This window comes from Panthera leo, chromosome D1 (genome assembly GCF_018350215.1).
Source record: "Panthera leo isolate Ple1 chromosome D1, P.leo_Ple1_pat1.1, whole genome shotgun sequence".
Lineage (NCBI taxonomy): Eukaryota > Metazoa > Chordata > Mammalia > Carnivora > Felidae > Panthera > Panthera leo.
This window is the reverse complement of record NC_056688.1, coordinates 11020039-11047912: the sequence shown is the minus strand read 5'-3', so window position 1 is coordinate 11047912 and position 27874 is coordinate 11020039. Positions and strand designations below refer to the sequence as shown.

The window sequence follows — 27874 nt, the reverse complement described above, 5'->3', positions numbered from 1 at the left end:
TCTGCTCTCTCCGGGCGCTTCCGGGCACACGCCCCCCTCCCGGAATGTGCGCCCACCCCACCCAGCTCTCTGAGGCCCCTGATCCATTTCTTCCTCCTTCCCGACCATCCATGCCAGAGCGCAAATCCCTGGGTGGGGTGGGGTGTGGAGAGCAGCTGGAGGGGACGTTGGGCGAGCACAGAAGAATCTCCCGGGGAGGCCGGGGTGGAAATACCCTAAATGAAATGAACCTCCCTCCCGGCCGGCCACAGAGGTTTTCTGGGCGGCGGCACAGCCCCCGCCACCCGCGCGGCAGCATCCCTCGATTATCTCCTCCTCAGCTCCCTATTGTTCACACTTTGCTAGATTCAGGAACCTCGCCCAAAGAAAGGAGGCTAGGCGAGGTGCTGCGGGTGGCTACCTGCCATTCTTCTCGCGCACCGTGCAACACGGGGCTCGCGGTGAGTGTGAAGGCACACGCGCGCGCACACACACGCGCACACACACACCAGGCAGCCCGATCACGCCCTCCTCGCCCTCCGCCCCTCCGCACTTCCTCCTGTCAAAACGCGGCGCTCGGCCCTCCCATCCCTCCGTGCTCCCGGCCGAGAGCAGGCTTTGCAAGTAACCAGCGATTTGGCAAATGAAAAACTAACGTCATATCGACGGGGGTGCAAGAACGGCCACACAGCCCTGAGATTCTGCCCATTTTCGCCTCATTTTGCAAACCGTTATTCAGTCCGGGCAGGAGGGGGGGGGGGCTGGGCGCGACGGCGGCGAGCCCCACTTTATTAGACCCAGGGAAATAACGATGGGGCAGCCGCCCCGGCCTTATTGTTCACTCTTCCCGGGACCGGGGCTCACGAGCCCCTACCCCGCGGAACCTGAGCCCGCGCAGCAGCACCTCCGAGCCGCGGCAACCCCGCCCCGCCGCCCGCTTTGGGAAGGAGCGCTGCCCAGCACCGGTGCGGCCACAGCGTCCCCGGGAGCGTCCCTGTCCCCGGGAGCAGGCGGCTCGGCTCCCGCGTTGCGGGCACACAAAGTGGGAAGGGCGGGCACGCCGGAGGCGCGTCAGGGGCTCGCGGCGCTGGTAGGCAGCCCCGGTCCGGCGCAGCCCCGGAGAGCGCAGGGCTCGGCGGGGCAGCAAGGGCTATGCGCTCCTTCCTCGGCTCAACGACAATGACCACCCTTAGCATTCCACGTAAAGCCACCCCAAATACCAGTGTCCTCGTGGGAGGAGGAGGGGGGAAGGGGCGATCAGTACATCAGACTGAGAATAATCATAATTTCAAAATGTACCTGCAGTTCCCAGGAAAAACAAAGTCCAGATGAGATCCTTAGTTTGCAGCATTGTAATCTGCTGGCTGGGAGGGACGTTCTTGCCGCGGTAAATTCTGTGCCCCCCCCCTTGCAGAGAGTGTGGACGGCGGCAGAGCCACAGACCTAGGGGCAGACAATTGCCAGGCTGAGTATGATTATTTTTGCAGAATTGTTTCCTGCCAGCGGCTTGCCGAGCTGCGTTCACGCGCTGATCGGAGAATGAGTGACAGTCCCAGCCTCAGCACACTCGCAACTCGGAGATCCTTGCGCTGGCCCGGGTTCGCTTTGATGGAACTGGGGATGGGAGCGGGGGGCGGGGGGGCGGGGGTGAGAACCTCACTGTGTCCTTCCACCACGCCGGCCACAAATAGTGCCGAACATCAAGGAGGTAAGAGAGACAGGGGAGGCAGATGCGGCCGCCTGCAAAACACGGCCTGGAGCTGCTGGAGGAGTCGGGCTCTTTCTCACGCAGTCTTCAGGCAGAGCTGGGATTTCTTCTCTTCACACTTCTCCCCCACGCCTCCACGGTCCCTCCTGCCACCCAGCCTTCCTTAGTTGGGAAGGTGGATATTTTAATAACCAGCAAATAATAAATACACAATCTTACATTTGGTTAGGTTTTCAAAGTCGTCCAATCTCTCCATTTAGATCCTAAGATCTTTGAAACACAGGATAGCTTAGGACTTTTTTTTTTTTTTAAGTGCAGGAAATTAGAAATTTGGAGAGGGATGGAGATAGACTGCTAGTGCAGGGTTTTGCTTTGGGTTTGTTTGTTTGTTTGTTTGTTTTAAACTGGCTATGAAGTTTACTCTCCCACAGAGTGGCAACAGATCTTAGGGGAAGGAGGTGGGAAGCTACTTAAGTTCGAAGAAAACGCAGATGTTTGGAAGGAATTTCCAGAAATAACCGAAGGAAATGTTTTCTTGTTTATGAATGCTGAAATCTGTGGTCTCTTTAGGAAGATCACTGGGCCTTTTACGTAGATTTTATGGTACAGGCGAGATACTGGATATTAATTTTTTCTTATAATGGCACAGAACCTCAATTCTTAAAGCTATTCACGTAGGATATCACTGAGGTACGCACAGAGGGTTTCAGTTAATCTTACAATTGTATTTTATATAGAAGAGGGTGGGGGAGCAGGGGGGAAATAAACATGTCTCAGCACCTGAGCAAGGCTTGAGTGTTTAAGAAACAAAAGCTGAGGAAGAATCAGGAGCACAAATTGCTCTAGATGCTGGACTAGCTTATTAGCCCAGCACAGTGACCCTCCCAGAGGAAGGCTGCCACGTTCAAAGCACCAATGCATCAATATTACCAAGTACTCCCTTTTTCTTTAAAGGTCAGGCTCTCCACAGTTGTACTGCTCTTTAAAATCCCATCCTCCACTAGCCAAACAGCCAATCTCCATTACCAGAGAGGCTGGTATCTCCTTCCTGTCTCCTCCCACGTGTTAGACCACGAGAGCCACACCAGCATGCTATGACTTCTGGGACCCCTAAAAAAGAGTTCCTTTCCCAAATCCATCTTTCCAACGTTATTGCTTAAATACTTATCTCATGCCAATTATAAGTAATTCAAAAATACAGAAAAGTAGAAAGGAGGAGCTAGAAATACCCCCCAAATCCCAGATTCCAGATACCCACAGATTTTTGTCCTTGTATACGCATATGATTTTTATAAGTGACATAGTATAGTAGCAACTGGAATCTTGCTTATTTTCCCTAACATTTCATTATAAGCATTTTCCCAGGCCATTAAAAAGGTGTTCTAAATATTTTTATCGCTATGCAATATTTCTATATACCAATGGTTCTTCAATGATCTCCCCCTTGTTGGATATTTATATGGTTTCCAAAGTTTGATCATATAAATAATGCTTTTTGAACATCTTTCAATAAATATTTATTGAACAACCACTGTTTTTAGTCCTGTGCTGGATATAGTGGACCATATAGATTTTTCTAATGGTGGCTATATTTAAGCATATTTAGCTTCAGATATAAGCTTCCATTAACATGTAAAATTACTACTACTAACATATAACATTAAGTCCCACGTATCAGACTCTTTTCCTAAAAAGAGATTTGATAGCAAAGAAAGAGGAAATAAGCCTGAAGGGTAAAAGGGGAAAAGGGAAGGTTGGAATACCCAAAATAAAATTTTCCTATTTCTAATTTTACCAAGAGTGGGAGACACACCCTTCTCTCAAAACCTCCCTCCTTATAGCCCGTGTCACTAGAATTAAAAGATTTCTATTTTTTTCTCCCCAAATGTCCCTATTTTTAGCTTTCTAACGTAGGCAGGTGTAGAAATCCTATCTGACTTCAGCATGATTGAATTTCTTTTTTTCTCTCTCTCCTGCCCCTCCCTGCCCTGTGTGTCTGTTGATCTGTGTTGTAATGACTCATTCTAGAATTCTGCCCCACAGTGATTCCAATCCACATGGCATGGGTCTCTCCCATGTTCTTTCAACAGGATCCATCACTTGTCTCCAATTCGTCCTTTCTCCACTCATCAATGCCTATCTCTATGAGCTCTGCAAGTCGGTCCCTCCCTGAACCTCACTTTGAAATGGGACAAAACTGTGGTCCTCCCCGATGTCTCTTCCCAGAGGGAGTCCTGGGGCTGTCAGACACACATTAATGAGCATCTATCCTGTGAACATCTGGGCGAGGAGGGAGAGGAAGGAGCCACTGGGCACAGTGCTTTAGAGTAGGAGCTTTCCTGGTAAAGCAGAAAATGGGCTACCGAGGCAGCCCCAGCAAGGGGTAACAGGTCCTAATCTAAGGCAGCGAATGGGGAAGAAAGCCAAAAGGAGCACAGATATGAGAAATATTTCTAAGATGAAAATAGCAGAACTGAAGAACTTCCTGAAGATTGGGGTCCATCTGAGGCAGAGGAAGACATCAAAGTTCCTTTCATTTATTCAACAAATACTTATTAAGTATCTGCTAAGTGCCTGTCACTGGGGATATAGCTGTGGACAAAACAGAATCTTTGCCTCCATGGACTTCCATTTTTATGGGGAAGATAGAAATAAATTGATAAATATCTGGTATGCTTATGGTGATATGTGTTAAGGAGAACTATAGAGAGGGGTACGGGGGATAGAGAGTTCTGGGGTGGGGAGGGATTAACATTTCAGATAGGGGAGCTAGGGAAGATGTCCCCATATCAGAGAGGTCTGAGACACAACACACCAGAGAACATCGATGTTTAAGCGGTGGGCAGAAGGAATTGCCAAACAAGCAGTGAAAATGTGGTCAGAGGGATGGACAGAAAATTGAAACAAGTAAGCTGATGATTTAAAAGTTCCCTGGATTTGACTATTGGAAAGTCATTAGCAGAGAGAACCTTATGGAATGGTGGGGGAAGGAAATCATCACTGTCCCAGGAAATGAAAAGGTGGCTTGTCCAGGAAGAAGAAGCAGGGAGTGTAGACCACTTTCTTGAGGAGCAGTATGGTAATGGCACAAGGACAGGAAGGCAAGCTTGAGGGGAAAGGAGGTTTGAATGGAGACCTTCTTTTCTTCTTTTTTAATACGAGGATGTTTGTGTTAGGTTCTTAAGTACATTCCATCCGTTGCTGAACCCCTCTAAGGGTCTAAGGGTCTCAGATTACTTGAGAAATGAATCAGTCTAGAGCAAAGTGCTCCCACTGGCACTCTTCCCCACTTAGGGTTTCTTTCCTCCTGGTGCTGAAAAGGAGACCCCAGGCAGGATTGCAAGACTCACAGATATCCCAGGTACTGCCTTCCTTATATGGCATGGGCAAAATGCATCTTGGGGAAAAAGTTCCAGTCAAAAATCATTTGATTATACATGCAAGAACTTATTTCTGAACTCTCTAGTCTATTCTATTGGTCTATAGTCTATCTTTACACTGATACCACATTGTATTGATTACCATAGCTTTGCAGTAAGCTTTTAAATCAGGAAATGTGAGACGTCCAACATTGTTCTTCTTTTTCAAGATTAATTCGGCTATTCAGGACCCCATGAGAATCCTTATGAATTTTAGGATGACTTTTCTATTTCTGCAATAAAAAGGTCATTGATATTTTGGTAAAGATTGAGGTGTGCTGTTTTCTACTCTGCCCAGAGTTGATATCTGGGCTAGTATTAGAGTCTTGTGGACATCTTGGAGATGAATATGCTTTAGGTATCTCACTGCACAGCTATGGGAAACTGAGTCACAAGGGACTACCTGTCACAACATGCCCACTTGGGTGAGCTGTTCTTTTCCATGTAGATATGGAGATATGAAGTGGGATCCAGTCACAAGAATCAGGCTGTGAAATGTGTGGCAATGTAGAGAAGTTACAGTGAGCTAACAAAGGAAAGATGGGTTTAAATGGTTTCTTGGTGCTGAACTGAACGCAGACCCCGGGCTGCCTTATTTCCCTGTTTGGTCCTTTTTAAAAAAATCCTCTGAGGGGCACCTCGGTAGTTCAGTCTGTGAAATGCCAGTGTTCAGCTCAGGTCATGATCTCACGGTTCATGGGTTCGAGCCAAGCGTCGGGCTCTGTACTGACAGCTCAGAGCCTAGAGCCTGCTTCGGATTCTGTGTCTTCCTCTCTCTCTGCCCCTCCCCCATATTCATATTCTCTCTCTCTCTCTCTCTCATATCTCTTTCAAAAATAAATAAACATTAAAAAATTTTTTTTTAATCCTCTGAAACAGGTGATTTAGCAGACTGGAAAAAGGAGCCAAGATTTCCATGTCATGATCTTACAAATCTCAGAGTAGGACTGAGCTAATGTTGGAGACATAATAACTACCTTTTTCCTCTTATACAACCTCCTACACACCCCAGTGGAAAAAAGTGAAGTGGGTAAGTGCTCACGTCCTGCAACATGACATTCCAAGTTCAAATCCTAGCTTCTCCACCTGTAAGCTCTGTGGATCTGGGCAAATTATTTCATACCTGCAAACCTTGTTTTTCTTGCTCATAAAATGGGATTAGAACAGCATCTGTCTTTCAGACTTCTTATGAATGTTAATTACAAGAATGTACACAGAGGGCTTAGCGCAGGCCTGACACTCTTTCATTCAACGGGTATATATTGAACACCTATGACATACACTGTGTTAGTAGTCAGGGATAAAAAGAAGATGAACAGAGCACACATGTTTACAAGGCTTATCAAGAAGACCAACAACCAAACAAAGAGAGGATAAACCATTATAAACGGTCATTAGGATCCTGAAGGAAATAACCAGGATTCTCTGAATAAAAAATGACAGCAGAGATATATGTGACATCAAGGCAGGCTCCCCTGGGGACAGGCAACAGGTAAGTTGCCACCTAAAGACTGAGAAGTGCCCAGGCAAGGAAGGAACAAGAGGAGGTGCATTCGAAGAATGTGCCAAGACCTTGAGGTCAGAAAAACCGCTGGTTCTAGAAACTAATAGCATGTGAGTGGCTGGGATGGAAAGAGCGAGGGGAGGAGGGACAGGAGATAAGCAGCACATAGGAGCCACCTTGAAGGCTCAAGTAAGGAGTTTGTATTTTATTCAAAGTTCAAAGAAAGCCCCTGGAGGACTTTCAGCAGCAGAGTGACATGAGTTGTTTTACATGATTTAATAACCACTCTGAATGCTATGTGGAGAATGGTTTATAGGGAGACAGGAGAGGGTGCGGGGAGCCCAGTTAGAAACCATTGCAGAAATCCCAAGAAGAGAGGGTGGAGGTCGGGGAGGGGTGGCAGGAGATGGAGATGAGCAGAGATTGCTGAAGGATGTGAGGAGGAGAGAGAAGTCAGGATGCCGAGCACGCTCGGAGAACACGTTTGGAGAGGAGGGGATTCTGGACAAGTTACAACCACCTGTGGACCCCCATGTGGAGATATCAAGTCTTAGCAGAAGATCTTAGCAGGAGATCCGAATTTTGGGGCCATGAGCACTCGTGTCATCTAAAGCCACGTGGAAGGATGAGATCGCCAAGCCAGAAAGGTGGAGAGAGAAGGGGACGGTACAGACCCAATCCTGAGAAATGCCAGTTTTAGGGGGTGTAGGTGCAGAAAGCAGAACCAGTAAAAAGACCAAGAGGAGGCCATCTGGGAGAGATCTGAGTCTCAGGACCAAGACAGGAAAGACCTGTCAAAAGGAAGGATGTGTCCCTGATGAGTGGTGCTGAGAAGCTAAGTAAAATGAGGACAGAGAAGAGTGTCCACCAGATCTGGAGATTAAGAGGGTCATTAGCAACACTTCCCAGAACAGATTCACATGCTGGGCTCCAAGTGAGGGCCTAATGAATGTTAGCGCTAACAATAATAAGAAACTCTCTGGTCATCCCTTGGAGCTTCTGTGATAATAGAAAGACACTGGGGGACTGATCAGGGCACAGAAGTGCAGCACTCAATGATTAGCTATTCACAAGTAGAAACTGGTCTTATTTTAAGGTGTGAGCTAGGACATCGCTGCCCTTCCTGAATAATTGCCAAAGTAGTTATGGACAACTAACGCTCCAGAAGATTTGGTGGCATCAATACTTGGGTATGAGGAGAGAAATATTTTCCTTTTCCTCCTACTGTCTGCACTTCTCAGGATTAATTCTGTCCATTCTCCTCCCCTTTAGACCTCTGTGTATTCTCTGGTTGTACTGCTTCCCTTGGTCACACCCCAAAAGGCCATGAGGCATCAATCCCAGAACCACAGAAAGGAGCCTAGGGGGCAGAGCCAACACTAAATTTAGGTCCCTCCAGGCTCATGTGTGTCATTAGAGCCAGAGAGGGGCTCTGTCCATGGACCTGTGCCCACTGGTGGCACTTTCTCACCTGGGCACAAGCACCTTGGAGAGTGAGAGAGGAGTGAAGGGGAGGAACAGATGGCCAGCATTCACTATGGAAGGCAAAGGCAATCACCCTGTTACTACCACCACTACTGCCACACCACCTCTTTGCAAGAGGAGCCAAAGTGTTCCTGTCCTTGACAGCGTGACTGCATTGCATCTGTCTTGAGAATCCTCTAGGTCCATCCTGAAGAGAGTCCCCAAAAGGGTGGTGTTGCTGGATTTACACTAGTTAGGGCATCTCAAAGAACTCTGAGTTTGAAGTCAGTATGGGTCTAAATGACCCATAAGCTCACCTTCAGAAGACAGGCTGCCATGTTTCTCCTTGCTCCTCTACCCCTTGGGTGCATGAGGGCCTAGGAGCTCCTGGGAGCTTCAAGGAGACACAACATGCATTCTACCCACTGTCTTTGAAAGAGACACTTCCTGTTGCATCAGCAAGAACCATGGAATGAGCCAGGCATGTTCCAGGACGTGGTGCTCCCCCCTATCACTACCTATCCTTGCATCAGTAAAGAAGCAATCACAAAGGAAGATTCCACTCAGGGCCTCTCTGAGCAGGGGAGAGAAATGTGACAAACACCAGACCTCTGATCAGAGTTGCCCCGCCCTGCCCTCCCCACCTCACCATAAATGTCACTCCAGATGTTTGCCCGAAAGAATGGCATCAATAAACAAACCAAGAAAGGGCTCGAGGCTTGCTTCATCCTGAGATTTTGGTCCAGGGCTCTTCCCAGCTCCATGGCTGCAGTCTGGCTACCATCTATCTTATCTCCTGGGGGCTACAGCCCCAGCTTCCGGCCCATGTTCCTGCCTCCACCCACCCCCTTCAGATCCACCTTCCCCAACCTCCAGAGCCTAAAACGGATATTTGTGAAAAGCTGCAAGGGTCACTTCCCCACAGAAAAGCCTTGAATGGCTCCCCGTTTTCCTCAGCTGAAGTCCAAGAGCCACTGGGCCCCTTCCCATTCTCCCCTCCTGTCTCTTCCTCTGCCCCTTGCAGACCTGTGTCCCCACACACACCATCCCGCCTGGGCGCCCGCTGGTTGCTGGCTGACTTCTGCTCGTCCTCTAAGTCTTTATCATAAGGTCGTCTCTTGCCTGAGCTTCCCACCTCTCACTTCTCATTTCCCCTGGGCTAGTGCTCTTCCCAGATGCTTCCAGGAATTCCTCGGGCCCACCTCCATCCTTGCTACTGACCTACTACGTTACAGTCTCATCACCTATTTCTGAACCCATCTCCACCACTAGCCTGTGACTTCCTTCAGGACAAAGACTTCCATTTTAATTTCTGTATCACCAGCACCCAGCTTGTCACCTGGCACATAACAGGTGTTCAATGCTTATGGTGGGATTGACAAATAAATGTCATTAGTAACTTCTTTCTGGACCACTTGTCTTGAATGTGGCAAAAGCTAATGTTTCCACCATGTGAGTGTTACTCAGAGAACAAAGTATACAGTGGAGACAATTATAGGCCTAACGAGTCAAGTCACATTTCATCTTAAGCTGTCTTTCACAGAGACTTTGGTCTCGATATCCCAAGCCAGGCTGTGAAACCAATCTTTCTTGTTCTGACACTTCTGTCCTTAATTAACTGAAAAGATTCTCCTTTCTCATCGGTTCCATCCTGTTTACTGGCAGCAAGCCCATGTCCAGAGTAGCTTCCTCTGGTATCTCAGTGCCTCTCCAGGCTCTGGCATAGCAGATGTCTGTAGTGTCCTGGTCCCTGGCTCCATGGCTCATAACTCCCTCCTCTCTTCCCCTGTAGTCTTCTGTTCTTCCTTCTAAAGCTTGTTTCCTTCTGGCTTTGCCTATGATGAAAAGGGGGGACAAAATTCCATACCCCTGATTTTGCATCTTTCTGTTTGCTAGATAATTCCAGGTTGCTTTTCCCTCTATGATTTCTAAGCAAGTGAATGAGGATATTACTGCTCTTATGAAAAATGCCATGGGCTATGTCCCTGGGTCATAGTACAGTCTCTGGTTTAGCAGATGGCAACATGTGTACTTACTTTGTCCACTAAAGTATCAAGAGCAAAATAGTTTCTATGTTCAGTTTACCTTACAACAGCACCAGGACTTGAGAGCAGGAAACAGTCACTTCCTGACTTGTCCGAATTTTGATCTGTCCTAATTCTTGCCCCCATCACCTACCACTTGTGCTCATTCCAGTCCATTAATGTTTCTCTCTCCAAAATGATGTTCAGAACAGAGCTCAGGACTCCAGAAGAGGTCTGGATGATGCAGAGGTCAATGGGGCCACTGTCACCTCCACACTCAGGATGCTACAAATTGTCCCATTCAGTCCAGGGTCACTTGGGCTAGCAACTGGCTGAGCCACAGTCAAAATCCCAGAACTGTGTCCTCCCTTCCTCATCCAACCTGCCTCCTTGTCTGTGCCTTGGAAAGCATGCTGTGAGGAAGCATGCAGAATAATAGAATGTTCACATTGCAAAGTCATTGCTAAAAGGTTTTTTAAATAAGTCACTCTACAAATACATCTAACTGTTTCTTATACATTTATTCAAGCACCACCCCCCACATTCCATTCTATATTCCTATTCATGGCACAATCAGGTGATAAAGTGCTAGCTCTCTCCTCAGAGGTAAAGGAAGATGCGGAAAGACCAAGGAGGTAAACATTGTTACACGCATTCTCTGAGCCAACTACTTTGCTCACATACTTTTGTTTTATTCTTACGTGACCCTCTGAGGTGGTGTAACTTCTATAATTTGTCCAAGAGCCTGAGCCGGGGCCTGCCCACCCCAATACCTGTCAGGATAACGAACAGATTTCTGAAGGAGATTACAGTCAACTCCCAAGTCTCAGTGGCTAAAAAATAACAAAGGTCATGTTATGTGAGTTACGGATTCTCTTCTATGCTGTCTTCACCAGGGACACTGAGGACACTGTGTTGTCCTCCCTGGAGACCACATTTGAAGGTGGCTCCATCTTCCATAATCACAGAAGGAGGAGGGAAGGGAAAGAGGACTGAAACAAATCATATTCAGGCTGCAGACTTTTCCATCCAAAAAGGGCCACTTCTGTTCATTTCCTTGAACAAAACTAGTCGTACGGACATCCCTACCCTCAGGGGGGCAGAGAGGCGAAAATCTCCTCCACCTCACATGAGAATCAAGTACTTAATGAGCATCCTGATGGACATCCACAGGCTCCACAGCCTGAGTTCTTTTTCACTATATTCCACTCGAAACTAGCCCAGAAGATTAACTACTTTTGAAGGGGCTAAAGGGCAAGGAAACATAAATCCAGACAGGTAGAAGCCACTACCAATGGGAGATCAAAATCAGGAATGAAGATAAGTTATCCTTGAAATATACATGAACATCAGTGAGGAATGGGATCATTTTGACACAATTCAGATACACCTACCAAATTTACAAGCACTTATAGAACACGGCACTGCTATCATGAGGTCTTTTAGAATTTTAAAAACTAGGACTTGGTCCAAAGTCCTGTTGTGTAATACCCAATAGCTGGCTAAAATTTATATTAAGACAAGGTTGCTATACACATTGCTATAGATGAGAACACGGGAAACTGGAGTTGATTCCCATTTATTTCTGAAATAATATCCTAGCAATTAGCTATAAATTTAAAAGTGATAAATATACATAAGAAAACCAAACTTTGGAGGACTGTGTAGCCACCCCTCCCCGCCGCAGAGAGAGATAAGCCATCAGCCGAGCTGTACAATTATGGAAACCCTTATAAAAATCTAGGACTCCAGATAAAACCTGAACCTTTCCTAGGCATAAATGTTGATTCATAGGTGGTCTAAATGAGATCATTATGCACGACATTAGGCAACATCACATATTGTTTATCTAATAGCATCATGCTTAGTCACTGAGGAAATCAGATCCCAAATGTCACAGAAAAGCCTTCAGGAGCCCTCATCATTCTGAAACACACACACATGCACGCACACATGCACGCATGCGCACACGCACACCTTTCTGCTCTTAAGTTAGGGAGACATTTTTGCATTCTGAAATTGCTTGGGAGCTTAAATCCCAAGATTGCAAAAATGATGCAACTATGTGGTAATATGGCCTACCACCTGGGTAAACATGGCTAGCCCTCCATCACCAAAAGGCTTGAACTGACTTCACTGTTTTCCAGGGCCAGCTTCTCTAAGTTGCAGCAGAATAAAGGGGTTTGTTTGGCTTTTAAAGAAACGTCACCCATTCATTTGCTTGTACCGGGTGTAGGTTGTCTGGCTGGTGATGAATGCATTTCTGAGCTACCACCTACTGTAGGCATTTCACATGGGCCCTCTCCTATGTACTCCTTTTAATATAATTTTACATCTCAGAGAATTAAAAAGATAAACATGTTGATATAAATATATATATATGTTCTATATTCCAAACACAAGCCCTAAAGGTCTTTTAATCTTTAATTATTTTTTCAATCTTTTAATCTTCTAAAATAATCACTGTATTTAGATCTGGGGACTTGCTGTTATCTTCTGCTTGTGAGCATACCCAGAATGAATGCAACTACCATGCAATATCAACTTGACACTCAGTGAATATTAATTGACCACTTAATATGTGCTAGGAGCTGAGCTAGGTGCTACATATGCTATGAACAACAGTTTAGACTTACACAAACGTGGTTTATTCTAGGTAAGATGTTTGTTTACTGCATTAGTAATTTGTTAAAAATTTATTTGCTTAGGGGTGCCTGGGTGGCTCAGTCGGTTAAGCGGCCGACTTCAGCTCAGGTCACGATCTCGCGGTCCATGAGTTCGAGCCCCGCATCGGGCTCTGGGCTGATGGCTCAGAGCCTGGAGCCTGCTTCCGATTCTGTGTCTCCCTCTCTCTCTGCCCCTCCCCTGTTTATGCTCTGTCTCTGTCTCAAAAATAAATAAAACGTTAAAAAAAAATTTAAAAATAAATAAATAAAAATTTATTTGCTTAAAATAAAAGGGACACCTGTAAATGAGACTATTCTTTGTGAACATAAATGTCAGATAGAATAAAGGAGATAGGAATTTCTTTAGAGCATGCTAAGGAAGACAGTACGTTCATTACCTTTACTCATTTTTTAAACGAGAAACCGTGTCTATACTAATCTCCCTAATAGAAGTCTTCTTTTCACTATCACTTCCCTAGCTCCCTCTACACATGGCCTGCTAATTCATTCAGCCACTCAAAAAACATTTATTGAAGGCTTGCCTTACGTGCCAGGTTTTGTGATGGGGCCTGCAGATGAATGGGAGGTAGTTTTTGTTTTTAAGAAGCTCACGGTCTAAGGAGTAAGGATGGAGAGACAGACTCACAATCAAATAATAACAAATTATGCACAGTGTACTTGGGGGCCTTGAGGAGGGAATAACCGTGTGTCCTTAGGGGCCGGGGGTGTTGAGGGAGAAGTCAAGGAGAGTTTCACAGGGGACAGACTGGTTGGGCTGACCACTGGACATTTGCTAAGCAAGCAAGTGGGTAAGGGATATTTTGGGCAGAGGGAACATTCTATTCAAAAGAACGTTGCACTTGGGGTGCCTAGGTTGCTCAGTCGGTTAAGCATCTGACTTTGGCTCAGGTCATGATCTCACGGTTCGTGAGTTCAATCCCTGCATCGGGCTCCGTGCGCCTGTTTCAGATTCTGCATGCCCCTCTCTGCTCACATTCTTTTGATACCTCTCTCAAAAATAAATAGACATTAAAAAAAGTTAAAAAAAAAAAAAAGAATGTTGCACTAACTGAGGCTGCTCATCACATCACACTCTTCCTTCCTTCCTGTGCTACTAAACCCCACTTCATCCACATTCCTGGATCAGCAGCATGCGATCCCAAGACGGGAGGAAGCCTGGGGATTATAGAGCCCAATTCCCTAGCTTACCAGAGGTGAAGTTGGAGGAGAAGGTGTTAAGCTGTGGATCATGTTCTGACGCATGGTCCACTGTCACCAAAAGTTTGTATTTATTCAACACATACTTATTGAGTATTGATTGTGCATAAGGCACTGTGAGATACATGAAGACATGTAGACAAATGGTAGACAAATTGAACTGTGGGTGTCTTTTCCTCTACAACAATTTATTTCTCATTAGAAATATATGGGCTGGAGGTTGAGAACACTGTGGTGTCAGACAGCCCTGAGTTTGAAGCCTGACATTGCGGGTATTCCTGCTGGTGACCTTGAACAAGTTACCCTCACCGAAACTAAATTTCCTCTGGTATGAATGAGGATAATAATCCAGCCTTCTTCACAGGTTTGTTATGAGAATTCGGTGATAACATTTGCAGGGCACTCAGTCCTTAATAAATCTTAGTGATTAGTAGTATGGCCTAAATATAATAAAATTAAGTGATAGTACAGAGTAGATGCTCAATCAAAAAAAGACCTGTATGATTAATTAATTAAGGTTTCAATTTGAAGGTCTTTACCTGATCAAAAATTAACATATACTTCCTTGAGAATCTGGGTCCCTCAAAGCTTTGTGTCAGACCAAATCAAAATGGAGATTTTTCCCACTAAGTTCCAGTAACCTCTTGTGAGATAATGAACCCTATTACTCCTTTAGTATCATGCAACCTTTAAAATTGGTAGGTCTGAACATCATCCTAAAAATCAGTTATTCTGTAAGAGAAGAGCTACTTTTGGGTTTATGGGTTACACCTATTTAGACATTTATTCTCTGCTTTATGCCATTTGGACTCCATGGGCAATTGTGAGGCCATTTCCTGCTATCTGAAACACTGTAGGGAAGAGGAGAGAGTTACTCTAGGAGGAAGGACAAGAATTAAGAAGGGAAAATCCAAGGAGATAAATCATGGTTCTATGGAAGATAAAAATTCAGAACATAATGGACTGTCTTCTAAGTAGTGGGGGTCTCCTGGCTGCACGGGTTCCAGAAGATAGAAGGCCGACAGTCACCATTTTGTGGGAGAGACACTTGAAATGGCTGGAAAACACAATCAGCAGTGCTTAGCTCCCTTCCAATAATGGGCTTCTACAATTCTATCAAGCCATTTGATCAAATATTTATTGAGCATCTACTATGCATTCAGTCCCATTGAGAGTACAAGATAGACAACAGTAAACAAAACAGTGTCTCTGTCCTCATGGAGATTACATTCTAGTGAATTGCTACGAATCCCTCAGTGAGGTGATGGTGAGGAATCAGGGCAACCAAGCTGAACCTCTCCTTTGGGTGCACTGATAGAGTTTCCACGTAACAAGATTGATCTCCTCCCTATGGAAATGAGGGAAGAGGGGTGCCAGGGTGGCTCAGTTGGTTAAGCATCCGACTTCGCTCAGGTCATGATCTCACAGTTTGTGAGTTCGAGCCCCACATCAGGCTCTGTGCTGACAGCTTGGAGCCTGGAGCCTGCTTCAGATTCTGTGTTTCCTTCTCTCTCTGCCCCTCACCCGCTCACACTCTCTCTCTCTGTCTCTCAAATATAAATAAACATAAAAAAAAAAAAGAAAATCAGGGAAAAGAAGCAATGCAGAGTGCCATGCATAAGTAATAATAAATAAGGAACAACTATAACACTGGGGCTAAAACCTTCCCTAACCGTAGCAGTGATGCTCAAATCATCAAAATCCTCCAAGATAAAGTAACAGGCCATGACTTACATATTTGTCTGGTTTTTATTTTATGTGCTGCACAGTCTAACTCCAACCTTTGACTCTGTAACCAGCCCTGGTTTGAGTTTGGGTTTGAACAGCTGCCCAGCCCATCAGTGCATCAGTGCATTTGAGCAATAACTCAGGCAAAGACACTGAAGAGCTCACAAGTCCTCAATAGACTAAAAACAGAGAGAAATAAGATTCCATAGCAACAGTGTGTCACTCTAGATCATCATTGCTGTTTCATGAACAAAGTGAGGATTGAAATAGAACATATAGCAAGGAGTGGGACAGTTCGGCAGATATGATCAACTATTTTCTGGAAATCAGATCACTTTGGCTAGAGACACAACAATATGCTCATTTTTATTAGCTAAGCTGTTGAATTCTAAAGCTAGAAAAACTTGTCATTATTTATAACTTTCTCTTTCACCAAAAAAAAAAAGGTGGGGGGGGGGATTTTATTCCCTTCCCTTGTTCTTTGCATCCAGATACCAGTGCTGATGGAGACAGCCAGAATGAATTCAGAATGAGGGAAACTGAATACCGCCATTGAAAACCTTTGCTGATTTGATTAAGGTTTTCCTTATTATGACACGTATTCCAGCAGCCAAAAAGTAGCTAGTAAACATTTGGGGGACTGAGCTGGGGACATAGCTCATTGTGGGATTTGCTAATCATCCATTTTTTGTTTACAAAATGAAAACGTACCTCAAGTGAGCTCTTGTCTACTTGAAAGCTTGCAGTAAGGAAGGACTACGTTGTTTCGGTAAGGATTCTGGCCACAAACACTGCTTCAAGTAAATGTAATCCGAGGTCTCAGAAACAACTTTCCAACATAAACAGCAAAGGGAAGCCTCTTGGAAACTACTTGATAAACTGTTTAATAACTGCTTATCTTAGAGTTGGCTCAAGATTGCTAATGTTGGAAATGATACAGCCTAAGATCAGAGCAAACATTTCCTGCAGTGTAGCTGGACATGAAGGTGGTTTCTTTCAGTCGTTCATTCAGGAAGGACAAGGGGCAGCGGGAATCACGTCTCACGCAAAAAGAGGAGGAGGAGTCATGTGTGCTCATATATTCAAGAGCTGTCAAAACGAAGACTCTAATTTTAAAATTCAGACTATCTCCCTCTTTTTTTTCCCCGTCTTGACAATAGACAGCTGTGTCCTTAAATGTGTTTCTTTCAGAGGAGTTTTGTTCTAGAGACACCTAAGACATGACAGAAAAACACTGTTTCTGCTAATGTTTTCACCATAGGTGGCTCCAAGAAGGCAGCTCCGACCAGCAGAGCTCTTTCAAGCCTCCAAACAAACTTGTGTGAAAGTTCCCTCTCGGTTTGATCCCCTTAGCCCTGTCACCATGCTCTGGGGGATTCCTCCATCCATGGTAGCCCCTCTTGTACGGATCGACCAGAGTAACAGGTACTCCTATGCTGCTACTGCTTTTTAGCCAGTTCTATTTGACTTGATGCCTTGATGTCACTGTTGTGTAGATCATTTTGCCATTTTAGAAGCAGACTGAAATTTCAACAACAAACATTAATTGAGTACTTATAACTGGAGATGTAAAATGGATAGTCTTTAAATTATGTATCATCTTTATGCCATGGAGGAAGGGTGCAATTAATCTTCTTTACACACCCTAGGTATTATCTCATTTAATTTTCACAACAGCACTATGAGGTAGGCTTTACCAATATTGTCTATATTCTACTGATTAAGAAACAAACAACCCTGACATTCACAAAGAAATAACTTGCCCTCTGGTTTTTCACACAGCAAAGCAGTCTTTAAAAATATAAATTGTGGGGGTGCCTGGATGGCTCAGGTGGTTGAGCATCTGGCTTCAGCTCAGGTCATGATCACACAGTTTGTGGATTCGAGCCCCGCATTGGGCTCTGTGTTGACAGCTTAGAGTCTGGAGCCTGCTTCGAATTCTGTGTCTCCCTCTCTCTCTGCTCCTCCCCTGCTCATGCTCTGTCTCTCTCTCTCCTTCAAAAAAAAAAATTAAAAAAAATATAAATTGTGGGGTATGGCTGAGTGGCTCAGTCAGTTGAGCATCTGACTCTTGATTTTGGCTCAGGTCGTGATCTCAGGGTTGTGGGATCGAGCCCTGCGCCGGGCTCCACACTGAGCGTGGAACCTGCTTAAGATTCTGTCTCCCTCTTTCTTTGCATCTCTCCTGCTTGTGTGTGTTTGTTCTCTCTCTCTCTCTCAAAAAAAAAATACATATAAACTGGAACGCTTTCACCTGAGATGTAGTAATAGTGACTAGATTTACCTTGCCCATTGGAAAGTTTAAAAACTGGACAGAATACATGAAATGATTATTTTTAAGACATTGGACATCAAGCAACGAAGCCCAGTGAATCTTGTGTAATAGGAAATAGAAGAAATAAAGTCTACAAGACTCCAGCTTACTCCCTTATTGCTTTCTATGTCAAGGCACAGGGATTCCCTGAGTTGAGTGGACACAGTGGAAAGTCCAGAGAGGCCAAAGGAGCCAGAGATCTTAGAACAAATTATGGGAAAAGAGAGAGTGTATGGCAGACACCTGTGGCCTCCTGTAAAGGGTCCCATCATGTCTTCAGCCAAGTACTGATCAGTTCATACATGCGAGGAAATTGTCTGAGGCTGGGAAAAGCAGCACCAAAGCATTCGTACTGAGGGCACGATTACCGGAGATCACACAGGACCATGAATAGTTCCTTTTCCCACTAGCCAGAGTGGGAACCTCATAATTATGGGGCATTGGGCAGGCTTTAAGAAGCATACTCAAAAGCACTTTCCCTCAGAATTAGAGCACAATTAGTCCTAGACAAAATGCTCCTCTGGCCTCTCTTAAGGAAGCTTAAAAGCCAGAAACCAAAGGATCAAGATGTTTCCACGTTACTTCATTGAATCTCAGTAGAAAGCTTAAGCATAGCTGCAAGAATACAAAAATATCTTGCACCCAACAAAACAAAATTCCCAACTATCATCCAATAAAAAATTAATAGTCATGCAAAAAAGCAAGAATATATGAACTCCTAATGAGAAGAAAATCACTATCATATCATCAGAGAAGTATTTCTGTTTAAGTAGTCTTCCCCCAAAATTTTTCTCTATTATTGCAACTTATTTATGTTAGTCATAGCGCTTACCAGAAGTTATAATTACACATTACTTATTTGCTTGCATGTTTAGGATCTGTCTCACCCAGTGGGCTGTGAGCAGACAACGTCTTATGACACTGGCCATGTCAGTGGCACTGACTTCCCGTCAACTCCACGCTCCCATGTACACCTAACCCCAGCCTGACTACTGCCCATTCTGGTACAATCTTAACAACAAAAAGCATGTACAATCTTAAACAACAACAAGAAAAATCAACTTCTTTTCTGAATGTTTTATTTTCAAAATCAGAGCACAAATCAATAGCTTTGAAAGCCAAAGCTGAAAGTTGCAAGAGTTCTGCTTTGAGAAGAAGGAGGAGGAGGAGGAGGAGGAAGAGGAGGAGGAGGAGGAAGAGGAGGAGGAGGAGGAAGAGGAGGAGGAGGAGGAGGAGGAAGAGGAGGAGGAGGAGGAGGAGGAAGAGGAGGAGGAGGAGGAGGAAGAGGAGGAGGAGGAGGAGGAGGAGGAGGAGGAGGAGGAGGAGGAGGAGGAGAAGGAGGAGGAGGAGAAGGAGGAGGAGGAGGAGGAGGAGGAGGAGGAGGAGGAGAAGGAGGAGGAGGAGAAGGAGGAGGAGGAGGAGGAGGAGGAGGAGAAGGAGGAGAAGGAGGAGGAGGAGAAGGAGGAGAAGGAGGAGGAGGAGGAGGAGGAGGAGGAGGAGGAGGAGGAGGAGAAGGAGGAGGGGAGAAGGAGGAGGGGAGAAAGAGGAGAAGGAGGAGGAGGAGGAGGAGAAGGAGGAGGAGGAGGAGAAGGAGGAGGAGGAGGAGAAGGAGGAGGAGGAGGAGAAGGAGGAGGAGGAGGAGAAGGAGGAGGAGGAGGAGAAGGAGGAGGAGGAGGAGAAGGAGGAGGAGGAGGAGAAGGAGGAGGAGGAGGAGAAGGAGGAGGAGGAGGAGAAGGAGGAGGAGGAGGAGAAGGAGGAGGAGGAGGAGAAGGAGGAGGGGAGAAGGAGGAGGGGAGAAGGAGGAGGGGAGAAGGAGGAGGGGAGAAGGAGGAGGGGAGAAGGAGGAGGGGAGAAGAAGGAGGAGGGGAGAAGGAGGAGGGGAGAGAAGGAGGAGGGGAGAAGGAGGAGGGGAGAAGGAGGAGGGGAGAGAAGGAGGAGGGGAGAAGGAGGAGGGGAGAAGGAGGAGGGGAGAAGGAGGAGGAGGAGGGGAGAAGGAGGAGGAGGAGAAGGAGGAGGAGGAGAAGGAGGAGGAGGAGGAGGAGGAGGAAAAGGAGGAGGAGGAGGAGAAGGAGAAGGAGAAGAGAAGGAGGAGAAGGAGAAGAGAAGGAGGAGAAGGAGAAGAGAAGGAGGAGAAGGAGAAGAGAAGGAGGAGGAGAAGGGGAGGAGGAGGAGGAGGAGGAGGAGGAGGAGGAGGAGGAGAAGGAGGAGAAGCAGCAGCAGCAGCAGCAGCAGAAGAGGAAGCAGAAGCAGCAGCAGCCTATTTCTTCTTTGTATCAAGTGATGCAGGGTTTACATACAGTAAAATGTATAAAGTTTAAGTTCTGAAAAATGTATACACTTGGGTAGCCAGCACTGCATTTAACAAAGAGAACATTTCTTTCACTCAGTAAGTTCCCTGGTGTCTCTGGTCCAGCGTCTCCCTACTGCCTCCAAGCAGAGCCACCCACTCTTCTGACTTCTAACATAATAATATAGTTTGTGCTTGAGCTTTATATACATGGAATTACAGTCGATCCTTGAACAATGTGAGGGTTAGGGGTGCCAAATCCCCACACAAAAATCTACATGCAACTTTTGACTCCCCAAACACTTAACTACTAATAGCCTATTGACTGGAAGGCTTACTGATAACATAAACAGTGGATGAACACGTGTTTTGTATGGGTATTATATATGGTATTCTTACAATAAAGAAGGTCAGAGAAAAGAAAATATTATTAAGAAAATCGTAAGGAAGGGGCGCCTGGGTGGCTCAGTCGGTTAAGCATCCAACTTCGGCTCAGGTCATGATCTCATGGTTCGTGAGTTTGAGCCCCACGTCGGGCTCTGTGCTGACAGCTCAGAGCCTGGAGCCTGCTTTAGATTCCTCTCTGCTCCTCCCCTGCTCACTCGCTTGCTCTCTCTCTCTTTCTCTCAAAATTAAACAAACATTGAAAATTTTTTTGAAAAAAGGAAACCATAAGGAAAAGAAATACACTTGCTGTACCGTGCTGTGTTTATTGAAAGATGTGTTCCATTGCATGGATACATCACAGTTTGTTTATCCTGTCCTCTGTTGATGGATACTTGGAACTTTCCTATTTTTTTTTTTTCTTAATGTTTTATTTATTTTTGAGAGAGGGAGACAGAGCCCGAGTGGGGGAGAGGCAGACAGAGAGGGAGACACAGAATCCGAAGTAGGCTCCAGGCTCTGAGCTGTCAGCAAAGAGCCTGACGCGGGGCCCAAACCCACGAACCATGAGATCAAGACCTGAGCTGAAGTCAAAGGTTTAACCGAATGAGCCACCCAGGTGCCCCTGAACTTTCCTATTTTTAGCTATTATGAATAAAGCTGCTATGAACATTATTGTACAAGAATTTTTGTGGATATGTATTTTCATTTCTCTTAAGTTAATACCTAGCAATTGGTGGGTCATAGGGTAGAAGTATGCTTAATTTTTAAGAGATTGCCAAGCTATATTCCAAAGTAGCTGACCCATTTCATACCCCTACCATCACTGTGTGAGAGTTCTAGGTGTTTACACCCTTACCTGACTTGGGATTATCAGCACTTTGGATTCTAGCCATTTTAAAGGATGTGAAATGGTATCTCATAGTGATTTTAATCTGTATTTACCTGATAACCAGTGGCATTCAGCATCTTTTTGTGAGCTTATTGGCCATTCATAGAACCTCTCTATCAAGTTACTATTCCAGGCTTTTGGCCATTTAAAAAAATTGGATCATTTGGCTTTGCATTGTTGAGTTGTAGGCGTTTTTCATAGATTCTGCAGATAGACCTTGGTCAAATATGCGTATCATGAATATCTTCTACTCTGTGGTCCATCTTTTATTTCAACAATATCTTTTGAGAACAGATTTTTAGTTTTGACAAAGTTCAATTTATCTAGTTAAGAAAAGGGGTCCTGACCATCAAAAAGTTGGGTCCTGAAGAGAATAGCATATAAAGTTTATGCCACACACAGTATTTCTGAAAGAATTCATGATGATGTAAGAGCTGGTTTTCCTTACTGCTCAGTTGGAGATTGAAAGTCCTTTCTGGGCTGAAGAGAAGTTTGGGGAATGGGAGAAAAAATCAAGACAAAAAGGGGGTCCTGCATCCCCTCCCCCCAGTAAACGATCCCTGCCTCAGTCAGGGTGTGGGGACTCCAGGGTGGACGAAACCTGCGTCTTGCTTTCCCAGGGATAACCCACAGAAGCAGAAAGCCATGTAGAAAGCCTCACAGAAAGGTAGCAATAGTGGGCAAGGGATACAGGTGGATGGGCCTGGGGGAGGCCCCAGGAGGTACTATCATTCTCAGGGAAGATGGGGAAACAGATAACAGATATCTCTACACCCATGGGATAGAGGAATCCTAAGAGACAGTGGGCTAACTCTAAGTGGTCTGGATTTGGGATAAGGAAGACTCCAAGTAGTTATTCCTAGAGTCCAGAGACCATTGTGAAAGCATGCATACCAGGAGCGAAGCCCAGAACCTGAGGATGAGGACAAACTAAGGTGAAGTTCAACCCACTGAAGGCCCGTGTAGACAGCAAACCATTGTGAATGAGACCTCACTTCCCCCTGGAGTCCCCTGGAACTCAAAATACTTCCCAAGGGAGAGAGAAAGGAGAGGAACGAAAACTTGAACCAATTCTTCACCCGAAAGAGACTCTGTTTTAATCCAGAAGGAAGAGAGTTTTACCTTGAATTGGCAAGATTGTTTCCTATTGACAAAAGGATGTGAAGATTTGAGAAGCAAATTAAATTGAATTGTAGAGAAACAGTTTCATACATGCATGTCTAAGTTTTAGGAGTGAAATGACACCAAGGGTAATCATAAGGACTTCAGGGCAGGAACTGTTTCTATGCTGTTCACCAAGGTTATATTATGGGTGTAGTATCGAGCCAAGCACATAGCAGGTGGTCAAGCACTAGCTTTGAGTGGATGAAAGAAAATGGCCCAACTATGGTAGAGTGAGGTTCCTGTGGCCTCAGATACCCCAGTTTTCTGGCTCTTATGCTTCCTCCTTCCTCACACAGTGAAGCCGAGGACAAATCAGCTGTGTATTTGGAACAGAGCAGCAATGGGAATAGACATTTTGTTTTCCCTTTGCTTATCAGTTGGTAAACCATTATTTCCTTAAACATGCCTTTACAAATGGAGAATTATTCTAGCTGCTAAACTCATCCCTGAATGCCATATCATATAAAAACAATTACTCCTGTATGGTTCAATATTCTTAACTCTTTACACAGTTTATGGCCACTGAAGTGTCCTCTAGGTGTTTAAAAAAGTCTTAAAAACGCACTTAGAGCAAAAGCAACACTCATTTGGTTATTTATTTATTAGTGGGTTTTTTTCTTTCCATTAGCGATGCCTGACATTCCATGTCTTGAGATGAATTCACAAGAGCAACAAAGATCCTATTTCTTTTTTTTTTTTTTTTTTTTTTTTTTTAAAGATCCTATTTCTTAAAAACTTAAGGAAAATGGGCTATGAAAGAAACTCGTCCCCATTTGTTAGGGCTTTTTAAGGATACTGAGAACCTTCTGATGGTACTTTAGGGGAGAGAAACATGTAGTACTTAAGAGAATTGGCTTTGGAATTGGACTGCAACTTACACTGAGCTCTGCCCCTTACCAGTCATTGGAACTTGGGCAAGTGATGCAAGGTCTCAAAGCTTTAGGTAAGTCACTCCTGGGAAGTTTAGACTATTAAATGAGATTATAGGAGTTTAGCACAGGATCTGGCACTTATTAACCACACAATTTATCTTAGCTATTTTATCATTACCATCTTTACTTTGATTCACTGACATGAGGAAACTAGAACAAAGCACCATAACATACCTCTTTTCTTGATATCAGCAATGTCTGGACACAGATGTGGTGAGATTGTTAAGGAATTTCCTTGTGCCAGGTGTTAGGTTTTCAAAAACCAAAGTCACAGACCCAGGCACCTCTGTAAACACACATGAAAAAGATTTGGAGTAAAATCATCTCCAGGGAGCACAGTTTCATTGACAGCAATCTAAATGACACCTTAGGGTTTGGAAAAGAAGTTTAGGTTTCTCCTGGGGAATGTGAAAACAGGGACACAGAAAAACTTGGGTTGCACTGGTTTCTTTCTGCAACTGCTATTTGAAATTCACTAACGACCAGCTCAGATGTGCAGCAGGGTTTACAAAGAATGAGCTCCTGACTTCCCCCTTAATCTGCTAAGGGGCCGTGGGCTTTCGAAATCATTTTGAAAGGAGACACAAATTTAGGCCAGAACTTATTGGCTGACTGATGAACCTCCTGTAAATCTTCAAGCAAACAGAAGCTGATTTTGAATCCATTCAGAAAACATTCTTCATTTGATCCCCCTAAAACCTAAGTTATTTCAATATAATTCAATCGAAGTGAGGCAGCTGTCCCAGAAATCAGAAAAAGCCTCCTTGTTTCATGTTGGCTTAGTTGTTCTTCTGCTAAAGAAATGAACTTGAGACTGCGGACACCACATCCTGAGCCCCACTCGGGGACTTCACACAGGACAGCTAGGGCAGCATGGCTCCCAGACTGTGCTTTGGAGCCAAGCTTTGGAGCCAAGACGAAGAATCTGAACCAATAAAACAAAGGGTTGGAAGCAGGGGAGGGGACGGTGCTGACTTCTTTCTAGGGTAGAACACGGAGGGACGTGACCTCAGGAATATCAGGCCATTAAGATGAGGCTTCGGGGGACACTTGGGTGGCTCAGTAGGTTAAGCGTCCAACTTCAGCTCAGGTCATGATCTCACGGTTTGTGAGCTTGAGTCCCGTGTCAGGCTCTGTGCTGACACCTCAAAGCCTGGAGCCTGCTTTGGATTCTGGGTCTCCCTCTCTCTCTGCCCCTCCCCCACTCACGATCTGTCTCTGTCTCAAAAATAAACAAACATTAAAAAAATACCCCAGAAAATGAGGCTTCAGAAACTGCCCAGGAAGTTGCACAAGGGAGGTGACCTTTAAGAAAATGACAGGACTATCTCAATTAGATGCTCTTCTTCCGCACAATTACTGCTAAACCTGTATTAGATCCACGTTCCCTGCATATGAGAAGCTGCTCCTGCGTCAGGGCGGACAACAGCCAAGGGGAAAATGACCATCCTTAGATGAGCCTGAAGAGTCTAAGTGATGGACAGTGAGGGCATAAGAAGGGGGAGTCGCGTGAATAGGTAGTGGGGGCATTGTGGCTGGAGTGGGGAAGAGAGAAGGCCAGCTTCCTAGAAATGTGAGCAGTAACAGGGCCAAGAGAGAGCTTTCTTAGCCCAGCAGACAAGCTTGGAACATGCCCCCATTTTCAGGTCTTTGTGTGGCTCCTAAGCACACTGAACTCAAGTCTGCAGTGTAGATACAGATTGCTGGAGGCTATTGTTTTTCCCAGATGTTCTTCCACTGAATAACAGTGCTCAGGTCCATAAGAGAACGTGTTCTAGAATGCTTATTATAAGAATGTTTATAACAGGAGGGAGTTGGGCGGGTGGGTGGGGGGCAGGCATCCCTACTAGGAATGATTGCCCTGGATTACCACAGAGCGCTAAGAAGCGGGCCAGAGGAACAGAGACGTGGTTAGCTCCAGAAGTCAGTCGTACTGTTGAGTAAAAAAGGCAGAAAACAGAACGAAAATGCCTTTTATGTACACCGAAAACATGCAGGAGAAACATCACAACATTCTTCCCGAGGGGACCTTAGAGCCAATCAAGATCCCTCTGTGGGGAGTGGGGGATGAGAGTGAGGGTTCAGGAAGGAGAGGCAAATAATCTCTCAGGGAAGGAGGGGAGAGCCTTGCGTGGTCTCCTCATGACGACTTGCTGCATACTTAACAGAAGGACTGACTCAGATCTGCACCTAATTAAACAGACCAAAGCAGGGAGTGAGAGGGAGCCAGCCGGGCTGAGGGCTGGGCAGATGCCCCAGGCAAGACGGGCGGCTGTGGAAAGGCCTCTCGTTAGGCCTAGGGCTGCCCGGAAATAGAGCCAGTTTGACTGTCTCACCAAGAGGAATGGGGAAAGGGACAGGAGGTGAAGTCAGAGTGAGAGAGGAAGGTGCATGGCCTCCCTGGGCCAGGGCAAGAGACTCAGATTTTACTGAAAGTGCAATGGGAGGCCACTAAAACATTTTAAGCCAAGGGGTGGCATGCCTTCGTTGACATTTCCGACAGATCATGGTGTCTGCTAAACAGAAGGCAGCAAGAATAAAACCGTTGATGAGGCACTGCAGCAGCCCCAGTGAGACTCGCTGGGGACCCGGACCAAGGCGGCGGCACACGTGGGGGCAAGTGTTGGGACACAGTGCACACAAGCACAACCATGCCTCCACACAAGGCAGGCAAGAAGAGTCAGGTCCTTACAGGGCTCACATTCCTACTTTTCCACAGGGAATATAATCCAGGGTTTCTTCTCTGTTGGGCTTCTGCTGGAAAAACGTGAACGCCCAGGATGCCATGGGCTTCCCCCAGCCCCACCCCCTCTGCCAGGCGCTCTGAGCTTGGTGTGCTCACAGGTGTTGGCCTCCTAGTCCCGGACTTTCCCCAACAATGGAGTCACATGGGTCTCCCTGACTATGTCTATGGTCAGGACGCACAAGAGTGGGACTCTGCAGGTTGGCGGCCTGAATGTGATTCACAGCTCTGCCATGCATTTACTAGCTGTGTGACCCTGGACAAGTTCCTTTGTGTCTCTGTGCCTCAGTTTCTTATGCATAAAATACAGATAATGATAGTACCTATTTCATACTTCGTTAATATGTATAAGACCCCGGGAACAGCGCCTGGCATCAATACGTGTTCTATTAGAGTGTGCCACCATTGAGTACTGTAATTCTTACTAGTGGAGGGTGCCGGTTGCTTTCCCTGCTCCTGCGCCCAGTGACCGCAGCTCTTCCAGCAGGATATTTTCTGGGAAGTGTGAGCCTGGGATCCGGTTGTCCTGCCTCCCCCCTGCACCCTACCTCTGCTCTGAACAACCAACTTGCTAAAAACTGAGGTCATTTTTTGACAAACTCCAAGTTACCTGCATAGCCCAGTGCTTTCCCCAGGAAACAAAAAGTGCTTATTGTAAACAAGACTGAGAATTCTAAAACTTTTCTGAAGTTATAAGGAATGTGTCATCTGCCCCTTCCAAGTATATTTTTATACTTCTCAGAAGACAGCTCAAGAAAAGCAGGCTGCTCAGGCCACCGGATACATTTACATAGGCTTTCCAAGGGGTGGCCACGGTTTCAGCCCACGAAGCACCCTACTTCACATTTACCAGGTATGACAGTCATTTATTACGCTTCTTTATCCCTCTCTTATTACTTTCCACCCAAGCTGATGCTTCCTGGCTGGACTCCCTGTGATTCTAGACAATCTCATTAAAGCACTCACAATAGGTTTGAATGACCTGTAGAATGAACCTTGGCCTCTCTCATTTATTTGCATTTTAAAAGGAAGTTTTTAATTTGAATAGACTTCCAATTTGTTGATTTGAGAGTGGAAAAAAAAAATGCACTTTCCAAATATCTCTGAAATAGGGCTAGGCTAGACCTCCCGGTACCATCTGGCATTCCGACCAGTACCTCTGCCCTCCCTCCAGCCCAGCACCTGCCGTGTCTCCTGAAGACTTCAAGCCCACACAAGGCCTGTATTGGATATTATCTGTGGTGGCCCCATATCCTCTTTGTCCACCTACTTCTCTAGCGATGTGATCTGCCAGGGCCGTGCCTTAGTTCCACACATACCTCTCGCTTTCTGCCCAGGCTTCCCGGATTCGGGACACCTGTAGGTGCAGCCTGGGAGGTGAGGGGCATTGGTACCCCAGGGGGGCAACCCCTGACCAGTGGAGGATGGAACCTATGGATAAATGCTGT

At 45.6% G+C, this 27874-nt stretch overlaps 1 protein-coding gene across 1 annotated transcript in view; it reads right to left on the bottom strand.

Annotated features, from left to right (window-relative positions):
* Positions 1-27874, bottom strand: part of NCAM1 (neural cell adhesion molecule 1) — a 387986-nt gene that overhangs the window by 311579 nt on the left and 48533 nt on the right. The window contains exons 6-7 of the mRNA XM_042904392.1: positions 23858-23969; positions 1279-1422 (exon numbers count right to left, since the gene is read on the bottom strand). Of these exons, the coding sequence (XP_042760326.1) occupies positions 1279-1330 (52 nt within the window). The 5' untranslated portion in view covers positions 1331-1422; positions 23858-23969. The remainder of the gene's footprint in view (positions 1-1278; positions 1423-23857; positions 23970-27874) is intronic.